The sequence below is a fragment of the Emiliania huxleyi genome, assembly GCF_000372725.1.
Source record: "Emiliania huxleyi CCMP1516 unplaced genomic scaffold EMIHUscaffold_4, whole genome shotgun sequence".
NCBI classification, from domain to species: domain Eukaryota; phylum Haptophyta; order Isochrysidales; family Noelaerhabdaceae; genus Emiliania; species Emiliania huxleyi.
Window position 1 is genome coordinate 368,578 of NW_005198966.1, and position 22,702 is coordinate 391,279.

The following is a 22,702-nucleotide window of genomic DNA, read 5'->3' on the forward strand; positions in this document are numbered from 1 at the left end:
CGGTGGTCCGGCAAGAAGAGCTCGATGGGGAGCGAGGATAGGGAGATTAGACTCGTTTTGATTGATTGATTGATGGGAAGGCGAAACACAGTCCGACCAACGACTGGGACACCAACGCGGTATCGTTTTCCGCGCCTAATTATGCAAAAAAGAAAACACGATGCCAAGATGGTGCAGGCGGTGGCGATCTGCGCGTCCTCGGGCGAGGCGGCCTCGTCCCTGGGCAGCCTTTCCAAGGAGGCGGCGATGGCGGCTGCGAAAGGCGACGAGACGGCGCTGCTGGCGTGGATCGACAGCGGCGGGCGGGTCAACGCGACGTACGAGAGAGGCGGCGTGAGCGGCCTCACGCTGCTGATGGGCGCCGCCAACTACGGCCACGAGCGGGTGGTCGAGTTGCTGCTGCGGCACGGGGCTGAGATCAACCAGCAGAACAGCGACGGCGGCACCGCGCTGATGGACGCCGCCTACTGGAACCACCCCGCCATCGTGCTCCGCCTGCTGCGTGCGGGCGCGGACACGGCACTGCGCTCTGAGGACGGCAAGTCCGCGCTGCAGATGGCCAAGGAGCAGGGCCACGCCGCGTGCGCCGGGGCCTTCCGGCAGCACATCGCGGAGGTGACTGCGAGCCGGCGCGAGGCGGCGGGCGGCGGCATGGGCGGCTGTTCCTCGGGCGAGGCGGCGGCGGGAGCGAGGGCCGCGGCTTCTTCCGGCTCACTGGGCAACCTTGCCAAAGAGGTCGTGCAGGCGGCTGCGCGAGGCAACGAGGCGGCGCTGCTGGAGTGGCTCGATGGCGGGCGGGCCGACGCGACGTACGAGCAAGGCGGCGTGAGCGGCGTCACGCTGCTGATGGGCGCCGCCGACCACGGCCAGGAGCGGGTGGTCGAGATGTTGCTGCAGCACGGCGCGGAGATCAACAAGCAGGACAGCATCGGCATCACCGCGCTGATGAACGCCGCCAACTACGGCCACGAGCGGGTGGTCGACTTGCTGATTCGGCGCGGCGCTGAAGTCAACCTGCAGGACAGCCTCGCCTTCACCGCGCTGATGCTCGCCGCCGACGAAGGCCACGAGCGGGTGGTCGACTTGCTGCTGCAGCACGGCGCGGAGATCAATCTGCAGAGCAGCAACGGCTGGACCTCGCTGATGCTCGCCGCCCACTACGGCCACGAGCGGGTGGTCGAGCTGCTGCTGCAGCACGGCGCTGAGATCAACCTGCAGAACAGCGACGGCTCCACTGCGCTGATGATCGCCGCCTTCTTCAACCGCCCCGCCGTCGTGCGGCGCTTGCTGCGGGCTGGCGCAGACGCGACGGCGCGCAGTGCGAGCGGCAAGACGGCGCCGCAGATGGCCAAGGCGAAGGGCAACGCCGAGTGCGTGCGCGCCCTCGAGGAGCATGCGGCGACGGCGCAGGCGGAGGTGGCAGCGGCGAGGGAGGCGGAGAGAGCCGCGGCAGAGGCGGAGGCGGCGCGGCATGCCGAGGCGCTGCTGGCGGAGGAGGAGGCGGAGAAGGAGGAGCGCGCAAAGAGCAAGAAGGGCAAGAAGAAGAAGAAGAAGAAGAGCGGCGGCGGCGAGGCAGACAACGCGGCGCCTGGCCCCAGCGCCACCGCCGCTCTGCCGCCGCCAACCCCACCGCCAGCCCCATCTCCTCCGCCCGCCGACGCAGCCGCCATCGCCGCGGCGGACGAGGCGCTGCAGAAGGCCGTGGCCGCTGGCTCGTACGAGGGCGTGGCCAGTGCGCTGGAGGCGTGCAGCAGCCTCGCGAGCCCGGCGGTGCTGGCGGAGGCGAGGCGCGCGCGCGACAAGCTCAAGGAGGCGCGGAAGAGGGACAGCCAGCGGCTGCGCAAGGCGCATGGCGCGGCGATGGGCGCGCTCAAGTCGCTCGACACAGCGGACAGCCCCTCCGCGCTGCGTGCGGGCATCGCCGCCGCCAAGCCGCTCGTGGGCGTGCTGCCTGCCCTAGACGAGGAGGTTAGCGCGGCGGAGTCGCGGCTGGCAGAGCTGTCTGTCGCCGCGACGGAAGAGGCGGCTGTTGCCCGGCCCGTCGAGATAGCCCTGTCGGACCTCGCCGCGGCTACCGACGGGTTCGCCGACGGGAAGCTGATTGGCAGCGGCGGCTTCAGCCACGTCTACGAGGCTTCGGCCGACCTCCACCTCTCCCTCGCCGCGCCTCCGCAGCTGCGCCACTTGCCGCTCGTCGTCAAGCGGGCAAAGTCGGGCCAGTCGGGCGGCTTGTCGCGGGCAGAGCTCGAGGTCAAGCTTCTCAAGGCGGTGAGCCACCCGCACTTGCTGCCGCTGCTCGGCTACTGCCTCTCGCCCGACGGCGTCTGCCTCCTCTCGCCGCTGATGCGCGGCGGCTCGCTCGAGGCGCGGCTGCGTATCTCGGATCCCGACCGCGCTGCGCAGCTCCGGCGGCTGGGCATGGCGGAGCCGCCGAGGCCGCTGACGTGGCGGCAGCGCGTTCGCATTGCTTGCGAGGCGACCGAGGCGCTCGTCTACCTCCACTCGAAGGGCATCGTGCACCGCGACGTCAAGCCGGACAACATCCTGCTCGACGAGAAGCTGGCCGCCGTCCTCGCCGACACGGGCTTCGCCAAGGACCAGCGTCCCGACGCGTCTGTCCGCTGCCGCTCGACCGCCCTCTACATGTCCACGGGCTACCTCTGCCCCTCCATCTCCAAGGGGGGCGAGTATTCGAGCAAGACGGACGGCTACGCCATCGGCATCACCCTCCTCGTCTGCCTCACCAACCGGTCCGAGGTGCAGCTCATCGACCGGTGCGAGGACGAGTTCGAGGAGGACTGGACCGACATCGACGCGGCGAAGCTCGCAGACGTGGCTGCGGGCTGGCCAGCCGACACGGCACGCGCTGTCAAGGATCTCGCGAAGGCGGGAGACGGGCATAAGAGCCTCTGCCACGACAGCCTGCGCAAGCGGCCCACGCTGCCCGAGGCGCTGCTAGCTCTCCGGGCGCTGCTGTCTGGCGCGCAGGGCGGGGCGGGGGTGGAGGAGGCTGCGCCGGCACCTGGAGACGAGGCCGCTGCGGCAGCCGCTCGCACCACCGGCTACGAGCCTTCGCCGCTCTCGGTGCAGGTGCGCGGCATGCGCACGGGCGGCGACGCGCAGGCGCGCATCCAGGACAACATGCTGCTCGCCTTCAAGACGCTGATGCCGCGCCTCGACGCCGTCTACGCCTCGCGCTCGGCGGCGGCGCCCGACGGCTTCGAGGAGCGCATCAACTTTTGGCACCGCGAGTGCGGCCTGCCGACCGAGCTGCGGAGCCAGCTGCACTCGCTGCGCATATGGGCGAACGCGGCGAGGCACCACGACGCGGCGAGGTGGAGGAGGGACGGGCCGCGCAGCGAGGGGGAGGCGTCGCGGCTCGTGGCGGCGGTGACGGAGGCGATCGGGGCGCTCGAGGAATGACCATACGCGTGAGGGGATTGGAAAAAAGATGGACTGCGGCGGCGGCGGGGGGGACGGGCGAAACTTGGGCTTGCGCACACTGTGCGAGAACACGCCGTTATTCGGAGGCAAGGTACAAAACGTTGACTGACCACAAAGATCCTTGCCAGAATGCGCGCGGGCCCAGCACATGGCGCGCGAGAGATCCTAGCGCCGATACGTTGATCGAGGGCGCTAGCCGCTAGGCGTAGGGCGGTGTGGGCCCGGGGCCTCCCATCTGCCTCCCATGCGTGCTCACAGGTCAATTTACAAAGATTCAAACTCCCATGTCTCTCTCTCTTGCGCCTGCCCTACGCTCGGCACACGAACCGAGATGCCGAGTTGGCTGCCTGGAAACATGCGCGGTGGGCCGCTGCGTGCACAGACTACCGATCCACGAGTTTCTCTCTTCTCGAGTGTAATGGTGACGTATCCCGCTAGCTACTCTTCGGGTGCTCTGGAGTTTGTCGACCAAACTCGAGGCCTCCACTTTCCGGGATCGACAGGTACCAACTTCCCGAATGAGTACGGTTGAGTAGAGGGCAGATTTGGAGAGATCTCGAGGAGTACATACAGATAGACCCTCCAACCATCAGAAAACTCCAACCTGATTGGTCGTACTGACCGCCGACAGATCACTCCAGACAGCAGACAGGCCGACGTCTGCACGCGGCCGGCCGGGCGAGAGGCTTGACACGATCCGACCCTGCGACCCCCTGACGCTGCTGCTCTAGCTATCAGACATGCACTGCTGACTGCTGCCACAATGTGCGACCTGTGCTGGCCCACTTGGCGGCCTTCCCGGTCAGTGGTGAGGCGCAGTTCAGAGCTGTCGATGGCGCGATGCCGCACTGGTCCCACATTGGTGACACGAGACCACCAAGTTTGCCGGTCCAAGAGAGAGGTACCGGCGCTGTCCTGAGAAGGTGCGTGGTCCCTCTTGACTGCCCATGCGCGCGAGGCTGCGTAGGCATAGCCTCGAGAGTGCCAGCAGCCAATCCGAGGCGACGCGCATTGCGCCAGAAGCGTGCACACGTTGGAAGGACACCTTCCTACTGACCGTACGATCAGGTCGTCACTGAATGCTTGATACTAAGGCCGCGAGCTATGCAGGTGATCAATTGTGCAGCAGGGCACGGTCAGTAGCGCCGACAGGCTGTCGCAAGGCGTGATAGCATGGCCGCCGAATTCCCGTGAAACAAGTAAAAAATCGCGCGAAAAAACCCCGGAAAAATCGGCGCCTGCGGCGGCCCGTGGGACCCCATCCCCCCCCGCATGGGTACCCTCTAGGGCCCCCGCGCCCCCCCAGAGGAAGCAAGCTGGGGCCGGTCCCGTAGCCGAGAGAGCCCGCGCCGATGAGTTCGGTAGCCACAGGTCGGCGGTTGCGCTGCGAGTTGAGGTGCGTGTGCTGAATCTAGCTAGGCACTATAACGTCGGCGTGCGGCCGCAGCGCGCCCGCCGCAGGCTCGGTCGGCGGTGTGCGCATGTCAGCGAAACAGAAATTTGCTCGTTGACGTAGTTATTACGAGCCATACGAGACTTTTCGAACGAAGACGAGCGAGCGAGGTCCCCCCACGAATGCTACCGTGCTTGCACAGGAGCCACCCTCTCTGAGCCGCATCCCGTCGGCACCGTCGATGGAAGGGGTATTTCGAAGAAAGTACGCAGATTAGTTCCCCCCCCCCCCCCCCCCGGGAATATGCGCCGACCCCGGTCTTCGGTCGGCGGGCGTGCAATAACGCGACACGAAACGTTTTGATTGCGTGCAGGTTCCCCACGGCCAGGCCACCGCGGTGTATAAGCTGTGCCAGCTCATGCTCGATCCACAGCGTGCAGCGCGAGCCGCCGAGCCAGGGCCACCGACCGCAAGCACCCCGGCCGATAGGGCGCAGCGCGACGGCGAGCGCGTCACGCTTTCGGCAATGCTCGAGCAGGTCTCACCCCACGAAGCGCCCGCACCTATTGCGTGCCCTGCATCGCACTTTGTGAAAAGGAGCTCTGCCCGCTGCACAGGTCGAGGCGAATCGAAGGCAAATAGAGGCGCTCGATGCGACCAGGTGCTGCCTCTGCAGCCTCCGTGACCGACTCCTTCAGGCGTGCCAGACCACCCCTCTTTGCACCGCTCATGCTCACGCCTCTCACCGTCTCTTGTCGTCCGTGCAGCAGCGCAGCCCGAGGGCGTCCTCTGAAATCACATCGCAGCAGCAGCAGCAGCAGAAGCGGTGGCGGCGGCATGCCACGATCGCGAGGTGCGCGCCTGCCGCTTGTCCCTCGCCCTTCCTCCCTGCGCCACCGCGGCATCGCGCTCACATCTCCCTGCGCCTCTGCCGCAGCAATGCGCACCCCCTAGCAGGCGGAGGGAGCAAGCGGCCGCGGCTACCCCCGGCAGTGCCGCCGCCGCCCCCTCCTGCGCCGTCTCGTCTTCTCTCGGCGCACCCGCGTACGATCCGCAGCGCTTGAGGGAGTCACGCCTGGTCGTGTTACGTATATGGGCAGAGTCGCTCGCCCAATGGATCGACCACCGCTTCGGATCCTCTCAGATGGCGTGCGTGAGCGCTTACAGGTAGCGTCTGTGCGTGTGCGACGGGTTTGCCTCCCCTCGCCAAGCTTGGGTGTTCATGTCTCGTGAGTGGGGTGCCGTGGAGGTGTGGAGTCGTGGAGACCGAGCGCACGACCAGCGACCACGCGAGCAGACACCCGAGACAGGACCTCAGGAGTCAGCACTGCATGCGACTCGTGGAGTCTGGACGATTTTCTCTCTGTCAGCTTTTTTGTTTTCGTTTTTCTTAGAGCACCGCACATCCTCTCACCATACACGATACGCACGCACCGCCTTGAGGGGGCGGGCATCAGACCTGCACATCAGACCGCGGTCGGTCAGCTGAGAGGCGCCAGCGCCCCCCCCTTCCCCCCGCAAATCGGTAGTCAAGTCAGTAGAAAGAAAAGGGCGCGGCGGTCGCCCTCCGCCTCAGATCTGGAAGCCCTTGCCGACGGCGCCGCTCTCCACGCCGCGCCGGTACTCTTCGCTCTCCCACCGCTCGGGCAGGAAGCCCGCCGCGTACGCCTAGTACCATACCTCCAGAGTACCGAACCCAGTGTGAGTTCAGGTCCGTGGGTGGTGCGGTAGGCCGCGTACGCCTCGGGTAGCGGCGCGCCAGTCACGTGCTTGGCCAGCAGCTCGCCCGCGGCGTTGGCGGCCATGATGCCATACCCAGACAGCCCCGCGCACATGTACGCTCCTCGCGGCCCTCCTGGGGGAGGAGGGGGGGGGGGGTGGAGGGGGGGGACCTCGACACGGCATGGGCATGTCCGGGAACGGTCCGGCGCGTGGGCCTCGCGGCGGCTGGACAGCAGGCGCACTCTCGACTAGATCTCGGCCAGATCTCAGCTCGACCTCGGCTCGATCTAGATCTCGGCTCGAGCTCGGCTCGATCTCGATCTCGACTAGATCTCGCCCGCCGCAGGGCCGATGAGCGGCAAATTGTCGGGCGCCTTCGAGTAGTAGCCGCCGTCGACCTGTTCACACCCGCCTGCTGTGAAGAACTGCACCTCCCCCCGCGCCCTCTGGGCCGCCGCCGCCGCCCCCCACCGACACGTTTGCCGTCATCGAGCCGTCCTCGCCCAAGTAGCCCCCGAGCGCCGGCACTGCACGCGACAGCGCCCGCAAGGTGAGCTCGGCGAACAGCGAACCGCGCAGCTCCGCCTAGTCCCATACCTCCAGAGTGCCGAATCCAGTGAGGGTTCAGGTCCCGTGGGCTGTGTGGCAGAGAGCGCCTAGTCGACCACCGCCACGACACCCTCCCCCACGCTCCCTGCGCCAGCGCGGCGGAGAGCGACCGCCGCAGCCCCAGTGCAATGTGGTGCTGTGCTATGCAATGCAGTGCGCCAGCGGTGTGAACAGTACACGTATGCACTAGTGAGTGTGGGAGAATCCGTGCCGTGCCGTGCCGTGCGCCTCCTCGGCTCCCGCGGCACCGCCGTTCTCTTCCCCTCTCGCTCTCTGTCTCGTCCTCTCTCTTCTCAGCCCAACCTCCTCGGGCGGCTCCCGCGGCACCGCCACATCCGCGTGGATCGCCTCCCAGAGCATGAGCAGCGAGTGCGGCTTCCCCGGGTAGGGGCGCAGGTGGAAGCCTGGTCGCAGCTCGGGGGTGTGGAGAGGCGCTGTTCAGCCGAGCGGGCCGGGGAGGGGCGCAGGAAAGCCTCCGGGCAGCGAGCCGGCGAGGCTCGCCTGTTCACAGCTCGAGGCGTGAAGAGACGCCGTTCACACACACCGGCGAGCCGGCGAGGGGCGCACCTCGGCTATACCTCGGCTGTATCTCGGCTGTATCTCGGCTGTATCTCGGCTATCTCCCGGCTGTATCTCGGCTGTAGCTCGGCTGCGTCTCGGCTGTAGCTCGGCTAGATCTCGGCTGTATCTCGGCTGGATCTCGGCTGTAGCTCGCCTCGAACCCTCCAATCTCGAGCAGCGCCTCCGCCTCCTCCTCGCTCCACGGCAGCGTAACCTGCAATAAGAACATACTCATCCAATCATACAAAGGGTACAAACAGTGTAGTCTCCCCCATCTTCACGGCAGAGCGTGGCCGGGTCAGTCCACACAACCATCGGCGCGTCGCCAGGCACCGCGGAGAGGTCGTCCCGCAGCACCGCCTGCAGCAAAAGAGGGGGCGCCCCCCACACGCGCGTCGACAGAGGGGGGGCGCGGCATGCGCAAGTCTCCTCGTCACGCCGCGGCGTCCTTGGCGTGCACTTCGTTCTGTAGCGGCAGCTCCCGCCCGCCGCCGCCCTCGCCGCCGCCGCCGCGCAGCAGCGCGTCAACCACGCCGGCATACGGACCTGCAGCGTCGATACACCTTCTCTCACACATCGCATCGTGCCCCGTTGTCTATTCTGTGTCTGTCTCGTACGGGCCTGCAGTGTTGGGCACTTCTCCTCGCGTCATGCCCCAACGTCTGCGGTGACCTTGACAGTGCCGGTCCCGTGTGTCTCGTGTCTGTGTGTGTGTGTGTGTGTGTGTGTGTGTGTGTGTGCGTGTGTGCGTGTGTGTGTGTGTGTGTGTGTGTGTGTGTGTGAAGGGGGTTGTGGTGACGCTCTATTCGATGCGCTCTCTGGGACGGGCCTGCAGCATTGATCACCGCCCCAGTCCGCACCTCCAGCGGCTCCGACTCGCCGGGCACCGACAGCAGCGCCCCCTCGACCTGGCCGTCGGACGCGGTGCGAACGCCTTGCAGCGAGGAGGGGAGCAGCCCTAATCTCCCCATATCTCAAACGCCTTGCAGCAAGGAGGGGATCTCCCCATATCTCCCCATATCTCCCCATATCTCCCCATATCTCCCCATATCTCCCCATATCTCCCCACATCTCCCCGCATCGCCCCAGATCTCGAGCACCTTGCAGCGAGGAGGGGATCAGCGTGGCGGCGCCCGCGTCGCGCGCCTTGGAGAGGAGCTCCATGCCCATCTGCTGGGCCGACATCCACCTGTTCGGGGAGATGTGGCGAGATCTGGCGAGATCTGGCGAGATCTGGCGAGATCTGGCGAGATCTGGCGAGATCTGGCGAGATCTGGCGAGATCTGGGCCGACACCCACCTGTCTGTGAGTCATTGAGTGCCTTGCCTTGTCTGGTCTGTGTGTCGTCATCCCCGTCTTGCTACAATCTCGGCTACATCTCGGCTGTCTCTCGGCTGTCTCTCGGCTGTCTCTCGGCTGTCTCTCGGCTGTCTCTCGGCTGTCTCTCGGCTGTCTCTCGGCTGTCTCTCGGCTGTCTCTCGGCTGTCTCTCGGCTGTCTCTCGGCTGTCTCTCGCCCCGCGCGAGATGCGACCAGCAGCGAGCTCGCGTCTGCCGCCAGGAAGGGAGGGAGGCTGCCCACGTACGCCTGCACCGCCTCGCGACCGGAGAAGAGCATCGCAGCCGGCCCATCGCCCCCTCCTCCTCCTCCTCCTCCTGCTGCTGCTGCTGCTGCTGCTGCTCCGGTCGGCGCATCATGCCGGTACCGCAGTCCGTGCGAGGCGTCGCTAAAGTGGCTCACTCCGCCGCAGCTGGCGAGGCCCGGGTCGGAGAGGGCGAGGGCGTGCTGCGCTGCGCCCTCCTCGCTCGCCGAGAGGAACCAGTACCCTCGCCGGTTGAGCCCGAACGCGTTGTCGCACTCGGCGGCCCGCTCCTCGAGCAGGTCGACCGAGCGCTGCATGAAGGCCGTCAGCGGGACCGATCCGGGGAAGAAGTTGCGGTAGCACTCGGTCGAGAGCGAGGAGGTGTGGGAGAGCGGCGGCCGGCTGTCGACGAGCAGCACCTAGCGGCGGAGCGGCAAGGCTCTTGGGTGGGACCGGACCGTCAGTGCTCGGTGTGGCGCCGCACCGAGGCGCCGCTGCGCGCGAGGTAGTGCGCGCACGAGACACCAGCGATGCCGGCGCCGCAGACCACAGCGTCGTAGCTGCGTCTGCCGGCCTCGGAGGCGAGCGTGCGGGCGCCGCGGCTCAATGGCGGGAACGAGGCCCGCATCTCTACCACAAAAAGTAAACACCACTTTCTCACAGCACAATTTCTTCTCAGCACACAGGCTCGGAGTCCACCGCGCACCGCGCTGCGAGCCTGTCGTGTCCCTTGTCAGGAGCAGGAGAGCCCCACCTGTCCCCCTGATCGTTCTTCCAAAATCCAGCTCGTGCAGGTGGGGACCCTGTCCTCGTCCCATCCCTCGTTTGGCGTGTCTGTTTTCTTTCTTTCTTTCTTTAGCACACAGGCTCGACACAGGCACTAGCTCCGAGTAGAGGGGGCGTCCTTGCAGTTAAGGGGAAACCTGGTACGCGGGGCCAACCCTCGGAGGCTTTCGGCGCTTGATACATAATACGGATACGTAATGCGTAGTACATAGCCCTCTCCGGCGGGCTTTCGGTGCTTGATACATAATACGGATACGTAATGCGTAGTACATAGCCCTCTCCGGCGGGCTTTCGGCGCTTGATACATAATACGGATACGTAATGCGTAGTCCATAGCCCTCCCACGTGCAGGCGCCGCTGAGTGATACATAATACGGATACGTAATGCGTAGTCCATAGCCCTCCCACATGCAGGCGCCGCTGAGTGATACATAATACGGATACGTAATGCGTAGTCCATAGCCCTCCCACGTGCAGGCGCCGCTGAGTGATGCATAATACGGATACGTAATGCATAGCTCATAGCGCCAATGCGACATCGGCAGCGCTGCACTGTTTGCTGAGACATAAAGGCGAAAACATCGTACGTATTGCATAAGACACGCTATGGACTATGCATTCGCGCGACGTCTGACCCTGCCAATGCATAGGCAGGACACACGGGTGCATATAGGGCCGGTACGTATACATAACAGTACTGACCACGTCTCGAACAGATCAGCCTTCTTCTTCAGCTGTGATAGTACTAGCACGCGCCAGTTCGCACCTGTGTCGAGCCTGTCGGCTGTGAGACTTGGAGCACTTGGAGTGCAGTTGGCAGCCTCACATCCAGGGACGGGGCGCGAGAGAGAGGCACGCCGGCGGAAGGGTTCGTCTTCGCGGGGCGGGGTGCGCACTGCGCGCCGCGAGGATGAGGAGCTGAGCCAGGGGAGGGTTGGGAAGGGGGGGCGAGGCCGGAGGAGTATGACGGCCTCTTCGACGGCCCATAAGCAGTGAGAGGGTGAATTCTAGAATTCTTTTATTTACTTCAGCTCCATCCTGTCCTTCACCGTGCTTTCTCCCGCGCTGTGGCAATCTATGGCGTTCAAGGCTCGTGCCCCCTCCACACCTATGGCCTCGCAAAGCTTGTCGCGCTGCCGGCGCGGTCTTGCGGTGGCACGGAATAGCTCGTGCCCGGCGCATGCGTGGATCGACGCTGTTGCGCCGCTGCTACTCGAGCCACAGATGACATTCATCAACGCTGGCGCCAACAAGGGCTATCAGGTCGCAGAGTTTCTGCAGCGCTTCCACTCAGCAGCTGCTGCTTCCGCCGGCTGGCGCACCAACGCGGATTGGCTGGCAGCGATCAAGGCGTTCCGGCCGCACGGGGTCCTCACGTCGTGTGGCGTGTGCATGACGTGCCAGTCGCCAGCCCCAGCCGTCCGCCTGCATGCGCCCTCAGTGCGGGTGCACGCCTTCGAGCTCACTGCGTGCAACCACTGGCTGCTGAAGAACCTCTTTGAGAGATTGTCTGTCCCAGGGATCGCGCACCACGTCGCCGTCACGAATCGCAGCGGTCTCGTCTACGGACCGCCGCGCTGCGGAGGCGGCGACGAGGGCGCCTCGGCGCTGATGCGCAATGCGCCTGGCCGGTGGAACAACCCGCAACCGGCCACCTCGGTGGACGACTTCTGCGCCAAGCACGGGCTGGACAAGGTGCACTGGCTGGCCGTGGACACAGAGGGCTTCGACGCGCTGGTTCTCGAGGGAGCGCAGGCCATGCTGGCATCTCGAAAAATCGACGTCGTCGAGTTTGAGTACCACGATCGCGTCGGCTACTGGCGCCCGCGCTTCGAAGAGAAGCGCACCCTCAAGAGGTCTCTGGACGCGCTCCACGCGGCGGGGTATGAGTGCTTCTGGCAGGGCAACGACGGCCGCCTTGCATCGGTCACGCCCGCGGGCTCGACGTCGTGGTGCTCGCCCGGCGGGGTGGGCTGGAGCAACCTGGTGTGCTCCAGCGTGCCGCGCATCGTCGCCAAGCTCCAGTCGCTCGCGGTGTGACCGTGCAACCCGCGGAAGTTTGGCAGGGGTGCGGACTAAGACTGGCGCGATGCGGAAATAAGAATCGCAGCAAAAGTAAGGAGTAAAGGTCTAAAGGAGCCGCCCGCCCCCGCACCTAGAGGTTAGACAGCGTCCTAATCTAAATCTGAGGATTGAGGATTGAGGCATCGCGCTTCAGTGAGGCCAAATTGCGCCAAAGTGAGTTTATGGATGTGTGAGAACGGTATACGTACGGGACCCCGCGAGGGAGGCACGCGGACCGACTCGTGGGGACTCTGCTGCACGCCGTTCCACACGTTTCTCTCAGCGTGAGCGAGACGTGGAAGAGTGCCACCGTCGGGTAGCTGGGACGGGTGGCCCAGAGCATCAGAGTACAAACAAAACAACTCTCTCTCAGAGTATTGCAATAACTGAGTAAGTAGGCCGTCGTGGTCGCGGCGAGCCAAAGAAAGATCGACTTGCATATCGATTTCGACTCGACGGGCGCATGCAGGCATCACGTCTCCATTGATTGGCCATTGCTCGCGCCTTACACGCGCAACGGGACGTGAAAGCCCGGGAGCACTTGGAGCACTTGGAGTGCAGTCATCAATCGCACGCCCAGGACCGGGGAGCTAAGAAGCGCAAACACTTTGCGGAATTTTCTTCTTTTAATTTAACACGTGTCTCGTCGGGGCATCCACAAGATTGATACCCAAATGAATACATTCGGCCCGCCCGCGTTCGCCATGGCCGTCATCTTGGCTCAGTCGTTCATCACCACGGCGGCGGCGACGATCACCGTGTCGCGCAGAGCTTGTGCCGTGGCCGCCGGAGCTTGTGCCGTGGCCGCCGGAGCTTGTGCCGTGGCCGCACCTCGGCGTAGCGACGCCGGCGGCTGTGAGGCTGCGGTCATGACACAGAAGCAGTATGTCTATCGGGCAAATCTTTGCCAGCTCAACACACACCGGCTGCTCACCTCCCTGGTGCAAACCTGCTCGGAGGATGCCAAGCTGCATGCAGTCGTCATGTCGGCGGCGCCTGGAGGAGGCAACCCATACCTGTGGGGCGTGAGGGGTGGCAGCTTTCGTGAGTGGAAGTTTCACGTCTTCGGTTTGCTGACAGATGCACGAGGTCAGCACCACGTCCTTGATCTCGACAGCACGCTGCCGTGGCCAACGAGTGGGGCAGCTTGGGTGGAAGGTGCGCTACGCTACCCCGGAGCGAGGCTCTTTCGTGTTGTCAGCGCTCCCCAGTTCCTTGAGAGTGGCCTTACCGCCAACTTCATTGACGAGTTTGTCTCTCTCGAGGCCTCTAATTACGGCCAGGTCATGAGCGAGCGCGAGTTTGCAGCCGCACTGGTTGCGGGACGAGCCTTCTAGGTAGGCGCCGGACGGGCCGCTGCTGAGCGCTGCTGGCAGCCGCAGGCAGGAGGCCAGCCGCATATTCCATATACACACAGGTGCCCGGAGCTCGCATGGGGTTCGTTCGGAGTGTATGCACCGCTCCCTGCTTGTGTTAGATTTTTCGCAATACCAAGCAAGTCAAATGATGAGTTGCGGGTGTGTGGTGAGGCTGCCGCGCGCCCGCATGCCCAGCCTCACGCAAGAACACATCACTGAAGCTTCGGTCTTCTTTCTGGCGCGCCTGTCAGAGAAAATTCAAAAGCACGTTCAGTTACAAGAAGGATTTCCTCAGCACCCATGATTCCGGGCAAGAACGCCACGTAACCCATAATGTTCCGGGTCTTGGTGAGCCTACTCTCGAGGCGTTTGACGCTCAAGCCGCTGGGGCCGGGGGGCGCCCCCCTCGATCGACCCTGCCTATACGTGAAGCCGGCGGGTGCCCCGAGGGGGGCTATGGGTAAGGTGTTGCTCGCGCTGCGCGCGGCAAAAAAGCTACCGTGTACGCGAATACTGACGCGAATAGCGCCGCTGCGAGCAGTGCACTGTACTGCAAGCAGCGGCGGATGGGAACCCGCAAGGCCCATCGGAAGCGCGTCAAATCATGCTTCATTCATGGCAAAGCTTGGCTCGGCGGCACCAACATGGCGTGAGCGAGGGTGCGAGCGGTGCGTCGTGCGGAGCGGGAGCGCGGCGCGCGGACGCGCCGGAACCATCGATCATCGGTACGTCCTCTTCCACGGCGGGCGAGAGCGCCCTCGGCGGCGGCGCGTCGAGCAGCCGCATTCTCCTTGGACCTCTTGGCAGCGGCAGCAGCGGCAGCAGCGGCAGCAAGCTGCGCTGGGCTCCGTCCCTTGCCCGTCATATACATACCTACGATTGGCGCCAAATGCGATGCGAACCGCGAATCAGCGCGCCAAAACGCCCCAATCCGCGCGCTGCATCAGGCCGTGCAAGGCGAGCAGCCGCCTCCACCGGTGACCGAGCAACCCGACGGCGGCAAGCAAATATTGCGATCGGGGCGAACCGGATCGTAACATTTGGCGTGGAGAGGCGGTGCGAGGCGTGCGTGGAGGCGCGCGAGCGGCGGGAGAGCAATGCGCGGTGCGTCGGGTGGCATGGCGAAGGCGGCGACGGCGAGGAGGCGAGGAAATTCCGCAATGCACCGTGAGCGTCGATTTCTCGGGCCTTGTGCAGGATCTCGTGGCGAATCTCGTGTGTGCATGCGTTTCATTTGTGTCGTGCCGTGTTCGCCGTGTTCGCCGTGTTCGCCGTGTTCGCCGTGTTCGCCGGGTGGTGCCGGGTGGTGCCGGGTGGTGCCGGGTGGTGCCGGGTGGTGCCGGGTGGTGCCGGGTGGTGCCGGGTGGTGCCGGGTGGTGCTGGGCGAAATCGGTGACCTGAGCTCAAAATCGCTCAAGATCGCTTCGCTTGACCCCGCTGCTCTATGCCTTGCGCGGCTTGAAACAACCCCCGTTAGTAGGTGAGCGGTCCGGCGCGGCCCCGGAGACCTCCACCGACCTTCGCGGGTTGTTTTGCGCGGGAGAGAGGCCCGCCCGTAGCGTGTACGTTAGCTGCCCTTTTCGCAACGCCGGCCGAAGGCAAGGCAACGCAAGGCAAGGCAAGGCAAGGCAAGGCAGAAGACCCCGCACCCGGGATCCCGGGACCCTCAGGCGTGACGCGCTAGCTTTCTAACCATCCCTACAATTGTATCGTAAAGCCGTACTCAAGAGAGAGCGCAAAGGAGGACCTTTGAGCTTTGTCCATCACGTCAGTGTACTCGAAGTGTACGTGGCCAGTGCGTGCACCGAGCTGCTCACGGGACGCCGTTGCGATTGACCCAGATCTCGTTGAGACGCGACGGGCCAGAGTACGCGGCGTGATCAAAGCCCTGTGCGCGCAGCAGGCTGCGTATTTGCTCGTTGACGGACTCGATGAGGAAGACGGACACGTGGATGGCCCAATCCATGCCCTCGAGCACCGAGAGCTCGGCGCCCTCGACGTCGAGCGACCAGAAGTCAACGCGCGCCACGCCCATCGCCTTGAGCACGCGCCCAATCGGCACCGCGCGCACGCGATAGCTGTCGCCGCCCGCGCCGCCGATTACCTTGCCGCAGCATCCGTGCCCCGAGAAGCTGAGCGTCTGTGTGCTCGCGCCAAGCGCCGCCTCGAGACGCCATGCGAGCGGGCGGCGCGTGAAGAGGCCCGCAAAGTTGAGAGGCGACGCCTCGACCATCAGCCCGCGCCACCCGAGGTGACGCTCAAAGAAGAGCGAGTTCGAGCCGTCCGCGGCGCCGTTGAGCCCGCCGACCTCGATGAAAAATCCGTCGCGCTTCTGGGCAAAGTACGTGCGGTAAATGTGGTGCGCGTCTGCGAGAAAGTAGTGCTTGGCAAAGTCGGACTCGTACACAGTGCGCTCGTGCGCGGGCGCGGACACATCGGGCGCGACCACGACGCTCGCGCTCGCGGCCGCGACGGGCGCGTACAGCAGCAGCGGCGCGTCTGGGTCCGCCTCGACAAGCACTTTTCGCAGGCTCAGCCGGCGCAGCCGCTGCTCGGCTTGCTGCAGGCGGCGCTGCGGCGCGGGTGCGAGTGTGCACTCCAGGGAGGAGCAGCTCAAAGCCTGCACGCCGCCCGCGTACACGCTCGCCTTTGGCTCACGCAGCAGCCGAGCCGTGCACACGACACTCGAGAGGTTTTGAGCTGCCAGGGCTGAGGCTGCACGGCGTGGCATGAAGAGGTCAGCGTCGCCAAACGAGAGCAGTGTTGAGTGGCCGTAGCCGCGCGCTTGGCAGTCGAGCCGAGAGGCTGCGCAATTGACTGCGCTGCAGCGTGGCCACCGGGCACACAAGTCCACTGCCTGCTTTCTCGGAAATGAGCACTGGCCAGGTACTGGCGGAGGGTCCATGCACCCTCGCTGCTTGCCGCCGGTGAGACAGCGACCGACGCAGTCGGCCTTGTGTGCCGGTATGCACGCGACATCGGTGTCCTCGACAATCGAGGCGGAGAGCAGGAGCGTGTAGAGGGCCGACATGTGCGCACCAACCAGCGACGTCGCGCGCGCGCGCGCGAGAGAGAGAGAGGACCGAGCCGCCGACCGACCGAGCCGCCGACGAGATCAGAATTTACAACCGCTCCCTGGCCTCTGCCAGGGGCCCCTCCACTCGCCTGCACCTGCTCGAACCCTGAGCACTGTGCAGCGTTGCACGCGTTGCATGAATGCACGTTGAGTTGTACGAAGGTGGTAGTAATTATTGTCTTGAGTATTGCGCGTCTCTCGACCGAGAGCGCTAGCCTCTACCCCTTCGGTCCGTCGAAAATCTCGGCGCGGCAGATGCGACGCCGAGACTGACACTCCCTGGTGGTGGGCTGCTGAGCCTCCCCCACACACGAGAACACCACAGGGACACCCGTGACACCCTAGACAACACATGCCACGAGGCGGGCTTCCTAAGTCGTGAACATCGGGTTGCTGCGCGGCGGGTCAACCCCATTATGCGCAGTCATCCAGATGTCATCTGCACCTAAGACAGTCGCCGGCGTGGGCGGGAGGGGCGACTGTATCTGGTAGGCGCGGTAGCGGTAGACAGGCAAGCCACAGCTGGCAAGATGTCGATCGCCATAGAGACCTTGCTCGAGCCGCGGCGGGGCCCTGAAAGTGGAGCGTGTCAGGATCGGCTGCTCGGCTGTGAACTGACCTCGCTGTGAATGTCACCGCCGTCACAGACACTATTGTCCATGAATGGTAAGACTGATAGTAGAGTAGAATCGGGTCGAGCGACCGGCCAGTCGACCGTCCCCTCCCCTCAGCAGAGCGGGCGAGAATCCTAACGGATTCACGCCTCCTCTGCCAGGGGCCCCTCCACTCACCTGCACCTGCTCGAACCCTGAGCACTGTGCAGCGTTGCACGCGTTGCATGAATGCACGTTGAGTTGTACGAAGGTGGTAGTAATTATTGTCTTGAGTATTGCGCGTCTCTCGACCGAGAGCGCTAGCCTCTACCCCTTCGGTCCGTCGAAAATCTCGGCGCGGCAGATGCGACGCCGAGACTGACGAAACCTCCCTGTGGTGGGCTGCTGAGCCTCCCCCACGCTCGGCCTTTGATTGGTTTCTCCACTGCACAATGCCTTCCCCTAGCACACACCCCAATCTAAAATTTATCTATTCAATTGAACCAGGTAAGTTCACGAGTCAACGCACAAGCGGTACGTTCGCGAATCTTGATCGCTAGCGGACGCACCGGGATCGTGTACTGTCTAGCAACGACGGCTGGCCACACGCAAAAGCACTCATACGGGCAGGCGACGGTGCTCTCACTGTTGCTTGTGGCTATGAGAGGTGGCGTCTGGTGAGGACCTCTCCGTGAGGACCTCCGGCAGTGAGGACCTCTCGCTGTGAGGACCTCTGAAGGGCGTCTTAACTACGCCTGGCGCCCGGCCGCTCATACGCAAGCACTGAGGTCTTGCCACATAATGGCGTGAATCCTAGCGACAGGACCGGCGCGGGGGCGTTGCAAGCGTTGTGTCTCCAAGGACGGAGCGCGTGTGCTATCTAGATATCGAGCTCCAGCATTATCGAGAGAGTAGTGCATGATCTTCCAGTATCGAGAGTGTAGTGCGGGCTTGAGCTCCAGCTTGTTACGTTTCTCCTTCTTCTTCATCCTTTAGTCCTTGTCTGTGGGAGTTGGTGCGGACCAACCTTCACAGCTCACAGCGCTCAACTACCGCCAAAAATGTTTCTTCTCTGTGAGCTCACTAGCTAGAGGCCGTCATCGCATCCTGGAGGTCTAGCACAGTGACAGCTGGCCACACGCACAAGCGCTCCCGGGCAGACGACAGGGCTCTCACTTTTGCTTGTGGCTATGCGAGGTCTGGTGAGGACCTTTCCGTGAGGACCTCCGGCAGCGAGGACCTCTCGCTGTGAGGACCTGCTCTGCATGCAGGGGCGGCGTCTTAACTACGCCTGGCGCCCGGCCGCTCCACAAGCACGCAAGCACTCAGGTCTTGCCACATAATGGCGTGAATCGTAGCGACAGGACCGGCGTGGGGGCGTTGCAGGCGTGTGTCTCCAAGCAAGGAGACGAAGCGCGTGGTGCTATCTAGATACCCATGAAATCAAGAGGAACTTCCATTTGTGCTGGAGATCAGCCTAAACAAAAAACTTTGCAATTCACCAGGATCGTGTACTGTCTAGCACAACGACAGCTGGCCACACGCACAAGCGCTCCCACGGGCAGGCTTCTGTTGTCTGTTGCGGCGACAGGTCTGGTGAGGACCTCTCCGTGACGGACCTCGGCCGGCTGTGTGAGGACCTCTCGCTGAGGACCTCTGCATGCAGGGGCGGCGTCTTAACTACGCCTGGGCGCCCGGCCGCTCCACAAGCACGCAAGCACTCAGGTCTTGCCACATAATGGCATGAACCGTAGCGACAGGACCGGCGCGGGGGCGTTGCAGGCGTGTGTCTCCAATTACGGAGCGCGTGTGTGCCGGATACTCCAATGAAATCAAGAGAACTTCCTTTATCGAGACAGTAGTGGGGCATGTACACCAGTTGCGGGAAGCAGCAACTTGTGGATCTGAGGTTATATGTAACCTCTGTGTGAACGGCGCTCGGAAAAGGCTCCCTGTGCTCGTCGTGGTTAGCTCCTGCACGCGCTTTCTACCTTGTCCTTTTCACCTCCAGTCGTGGACACCCGGCGCCATGCAGCAGCTCGCCGACGCCCTCCAGGCCCTGCTCTGCTGCGTCTCCTGCTGCCCAGCGTCGCGAGGGGGAGACGAGAGGCCGGCCCGGAAGGCGCACGACGACGTGCGCTATGGCTGGTTGATTTCTTTTCTCGCCTCGCAGGAGTGCTTAGGCGGCTCCCGTGGTTCCCCGGGAGTTGAATTCTTTTTCGCGATGATGTCAGACGCTGTCACGCCGACTGCTGCTCGTCGTCGTCGTTGAGACGGACGAGGGAAGATGGCAAGCCCTCGCTTCCTCGTGTCGCTCGACGCCTACATCACGCCGCCCGGCTGCCTCGACAGCGGCCGGCGCGACGGCTCAGTGCGACTCGTCGTCTTCAAACGGGCGAGGACCGGGTCCACCTGGCTTCGCAAGGAGCTCCAGTCCGTGCCCGGCGTCCAGCTCGAGTTCGAGCCGTTCACCGACGGCCGGCCGGCGCAGCACTGTCCGCCTGCGTTCTTCACTGCGGCGCTGACGATGGCCACTCACCGGCGGCTCCGCTGCGTCGCGGCGAGGGACCGTGAGCGGAGCTGCTACTGGCGGCGACACTGCAACGCGAGTCTGCTGCCGCCGTGGCGAGGCCGCGAGCGGCCACTCGTCGCGGGCATCGTGCTCAACCCAGCCTACGCGCCGGGCGCAGACTGGGACGCCATCGCGAGAGGCGCGACGATCGGCGGCCCTCCGCTGCGCACGGTTTGGCTCTGCCGCACAAACCTGATCAAGATGGCGATGAGCGACCTCCGCCGCCTCGCCAAGCGGCGGCTGCGCGCCGCCACCGCGTCCGGCCCGCCCCTCGACTCGCCGGCCGCCTCCTCCTCGCTAGACTCCTCCTCGCTCCTCAACGGAACTGTGGCACCTGCTGCTTTGCTCGCCAAGGCCGCCGAGGCGCTCTCGCGGCAGACGGTGTGTGCTCACGGCCCCCGGGGCGTCCCTCGGCGGTTCCTGTTGATCTGAGACTGACAATGATGCATGTTAAGCGTCGCAGGTGCTTCACGGCCCGTGGGCGTCGCTCGGCGCGGGCGGGAGGCCGAGCGGGATGGTACTGCTCTCGAGGACCCGCCGCGGCACTAACTAAGGAATTCGAAGCAATTAATTAACGAATTAGGTGCTGCTCTACGAGGACCTGCAGCGGCAGCGGCTCCTCGCGCTCCGGTGTGCTCACCTACCTGACCACTACCTAATCACTTGTTGATGAAGTAATTGGCTGACGAGTTAGGTCCGTGTTGACCTACCTCGGATAAGTAATTGGCTAACGAGTTAGGTCCGTGCTGACCTACCTCGGCGACACCGCGCACACCGAGGCACAGACCGCGGCGACCTGCTAGGAGCCTTCACGGAGCCTTCCAGCAGCCGTTCGCGTAGGCGTCGCGCCTCCCCGCCGCAAGGAAGCTTCTCGGAACTGTCTCGGAGCCTTCCAGCAGCCTTTCGCGTAGGCGTCGCCTCCGAGCCGGGCCCTGCCCGCGAGCTGGAGCGGCAGGCGGCGCTGGAGGCGCGCGCGGCCGAGGACGCGGCGACCGCCACTAATTGGTTGATGAGTGGAGGAGGTAATGAAGTCATTACTTAACTCAGGCGCGCGGCGAGGATGCGGCTACCACCACGCACTGGGCCAAGGCGCCCGAGGCCTCTGCGGCACACGTCTCTCCAGCGGCTTGGAAGCAAGCAAGGCTGCCTCGCTGCTTCTGCTAGGCGCCCGAGGCCCTGTGCGGCACGTCTCTCTCGCTCGCCGCCTGCGACGCCTTCGAGGCGGAGAGCGCGGCGCGGAGCTGCCTCCGCGCCCAGCTCCGCTCCCCCGCCCCCGTGCCCTTCTCCTTCCCGCGCGGCGGCGGCGGCCTCTCGGCCAGCGGCTGGTGCACCGCCCTCCCTCTGCTCGACGAGGCGTCACCTGCACACTCGCGCTCCTGCGATTCACTAACCGCCTGTCATCACGAGTCGTTAATGGGTAGGCGCCGTGCCACGCTGTCGCGCTGGCCTGCTACTAGCTAACCGCCTGTTCACTCGTGAGCTATTCATCGACACAGTCCTCGTGCCACTCCCGTTCGCCCCTCGAGCTGCTCGGCCTCGCTCGCCCGGCTGCCTCGGGGGGCGGCGCCCGCCGGAGAAGCGCGACGCGTGGGCCGGCGGTGCTCGAGGCGGGACAAGAAGCGGGCGGGGGAGCCGGGGCTTCTACACACAAGGCCGAGGAGGAGGAGGAGGAGGAGGAGGCGTGGATGGTGTGATCAATCTGAACAACTAGCGGCTGATGATAAGTAGTCTGCGGCGTGGCGGGAGGCGTGGCGGGTCGGCGCCGTCCGCTTCGTCCTCCTGACGCGCGCACGCTCGGCCTCGACGACTCTGGCCCACCTCCTCAACCGTCACCCGCTCGTCACTTGCCGGTGTTCACAGCTAGAGGTGTGAAGAGACGCTGTTCACACCTCCTCAGCTTTCACCCGCTCGTCACTTGCCGGTGGGGAGGAGAGAGAGCCGTGTGAGGTCGCGCAGCTGAAGGGGTGGACGAGGCGCCCTCTCCACACCTCTAGCTGTGAACAGGTGGGAGATGTGGTCCAACTCGACGACAGCGCTCGAGCTGCGCACACACCTGCGGGCCCCGCCAGTAGTAGTAGTAGCAGTAGTAGTAGTAGCAGTAGTAGTAGTAGTAGCAGTAGTAGTAGCAGTAGTAGCAGTAGCAGTAGTAGTCGTCGTCGTCGTCGTAGGTAGTAGTGTGTGTAGAGTAGTGGTGCCAAGATCTAGGGTCGCCGCCCTTCCCCCACCCATGTACACCCGACGCCAGGCTGCTGAGCGGGAGGCGAGGGGTGTGGACCCATCGGGGAGGGGGGAGGGGGAGTGCCTGGGGGTGTGTGGGCCCTAGGTCCCGAGCCGCGCGGCGGCGCTCGCCGACGTGCCAAGCTACGCGCGCCGCTACTTCGGCGCTTGCCTCACCCCAGCCTGCGGCTTCAAGCTGCTGGCTGGCCAGCTCCGCCTCCTAGAAGCGGAAGCCGTGTTCCTTGTACTCCAACCGGCGCTCGAGAGGAGGACACGTGTTCGGCTGTGCCGTGCTCATACTGTGCTCTGAGGACTCGAGAGGACACTGCACAACACCGTCCTCCCGCCCCGATGTTTGCGTCTTCAGCACGGCAGGCTCCGCGCGCCCCCGCCCCGAGGTGCGGCGCATGTTCCTTGCAGGCTCCGCCCCCCGTCCCGCATGGGCGACTCGCTGGGCGAGGAGACGAGGGGGCAGGTGTCCGCTCACCCACGCACGCACCGGTGAACTGAATGCGCGCCGTGCCGGCTCCCGCCTGTGACCGGGTGTGGAGATGCGACCGACGCGCCACGGCTGCCCCCCCCCCCCCCCACCTAAAAATACCCCAAACATGATCTCGACCGTGCCTCGCCTGTCGGAGAGATTGCTTAGAGGGGGAGCAAGCCTGCTCTAGCCTCGCATGTTACTTCCTGTTTCCGGTGTTCGCTGGGCCCTTGTTTGTACCCTTG

The 22,702-nt window shown here is 64.6% G+C and overlaps 7 protein-coding genes across 7 annotated transcripts in view; 5 read left to right on the forward strand and 2 right to left on the reverse strand.

Moving 5' to 3' along the window:
* Positions 1–310: 310 nt before the first annotated feature.
* EMIHUDRAFT_349791 (hypothetical protein) lies at positions 311–2,842 on the forward strand (the record flags this gene model as incomplete). The annotated part of the gene is made up of 2 exons (XM_005770364.1): positions 311–348; positions 2,322–2,842. A coding segment is annotated over exon 2 (499 nt), but the record flags the coding sequence as incomplete, so codon positions are not given.
* Positions 2,843–5,140: 2,298 nt separating this feature from the next.
* On the forward strand, positions 5,141–6,008 carry EMIHUDRAFT_196004 (hypothetical protein; the record flags this gene model as incomplete). The annotated part of the gene is made up of 4 exons (XM_005770365.1): positions 5,141–5,161; positions 5,226–5,375; positions 5,455–5,498; positions 5,795–6,008. 4 exons carry the CDS (start codon positions 5,141–5,143, stop codon positions 6,006–6,008), a joined length of 429 nt encoding a protein of 142 aa, XP_005770422.1.
* Positions 6,009–6,409: 401 nt separating this feature from the next.
* Positions 6,410–9,938, reverse strand: EMIHUDRAFT_95826 (hypothetical protein; the record flags this gene model as incomplete). Its single annotated transcript, XM_005770366.1, has 9 exons — positions 6,410–6,505; positions 6,604–6,692; positions 6,991–7,144; positions 7,472–7,572; positions 8,011–8,089; positions 8,590–8,663; positions 8,830–8,875; positions 9,322–9,729; positions 9,795–9,938. The coding sequence occupies 9 exons, from the start codon at positions 9,936–9,938 to the stop codon at positions 6,410–6,412; spliced, it is 1,191 nt and encodes a 396-aa protein (XP_005770423.1).
* A 1,268-nt stretch (positions 9,939–11,206) lies between these two features.
* EMIHUDRAFT_196007 (hypothetical protein) lies at positions 11,207–12,136 on the forward strand (the record flags this gene model as incomplete). The annotated part of the gene is made up of 1 exon (XM_005770367.1): positions 11,207–12,136. One exon carries the CDS (start codon positions 11,207–11,209, stop codon positions 12,134–12,136), a length of 930 nt encoding a protein of 309 aa, XP_005770424.1.
* A 3,195-nt stretch (positions 12,137–15,331) lies between these two features.
* EMIHUDRAFT_196010 (hypothetical protein) lies at positions 15,332–16,549 on the reverse strand (the record flags this gene model as incomplete). Its single annotated transcript, XM_005770368.1, has 1 exon — positions 15,332–16,549. The coding sequence occupies one exon, from the start codon at positions 16,547–16,549 to the stop codon at positions 15,332–15,334; it is 1,218 nt and encodes a 405-aa protein (XP_005770425.1).
* A 2,925-nt stretch (positions 16,550–19,474) lies between these two features.
* EMIHUDRAFT_461288 (hypothetical protein) lies at positions 19,475–20,722 on the forward strand (the record flags this gene model as incomplete). The annotated part of the gene is made up of 5 exons (XM_005770369.1): positions 19,475–20,140; positions 20,223–20,276; positions 20,343–20,389; positions 20,454–20,473; positions 20,671–20,722. Coding segments are annotated over 5 exons (837 nt in total), but the record flags the coding sequence as incomplete, so codon positions are not given.
* Positions 20,723–22,415: 1,693 nt separating this feature from the next.
* The window catches only part of EMIHUDRAFT_196012 (hypothetical protein), a gene marked incomplete at both ends in the record, with an annotated part of 1,391 nt that continues 1,104 nt past the window's right edge, over positions 22,416–22,702 (forward strand). Inside the window, one exon of the mRNA XM_005770370.1 lies at positions 22,416–22,451. Coding sequence (XP_005770427.1) covers positions 22,416–22,451 — 36 coding nt within the window. The remainder of the gene's footprint in view (positions 22,452–22,702) is intronic.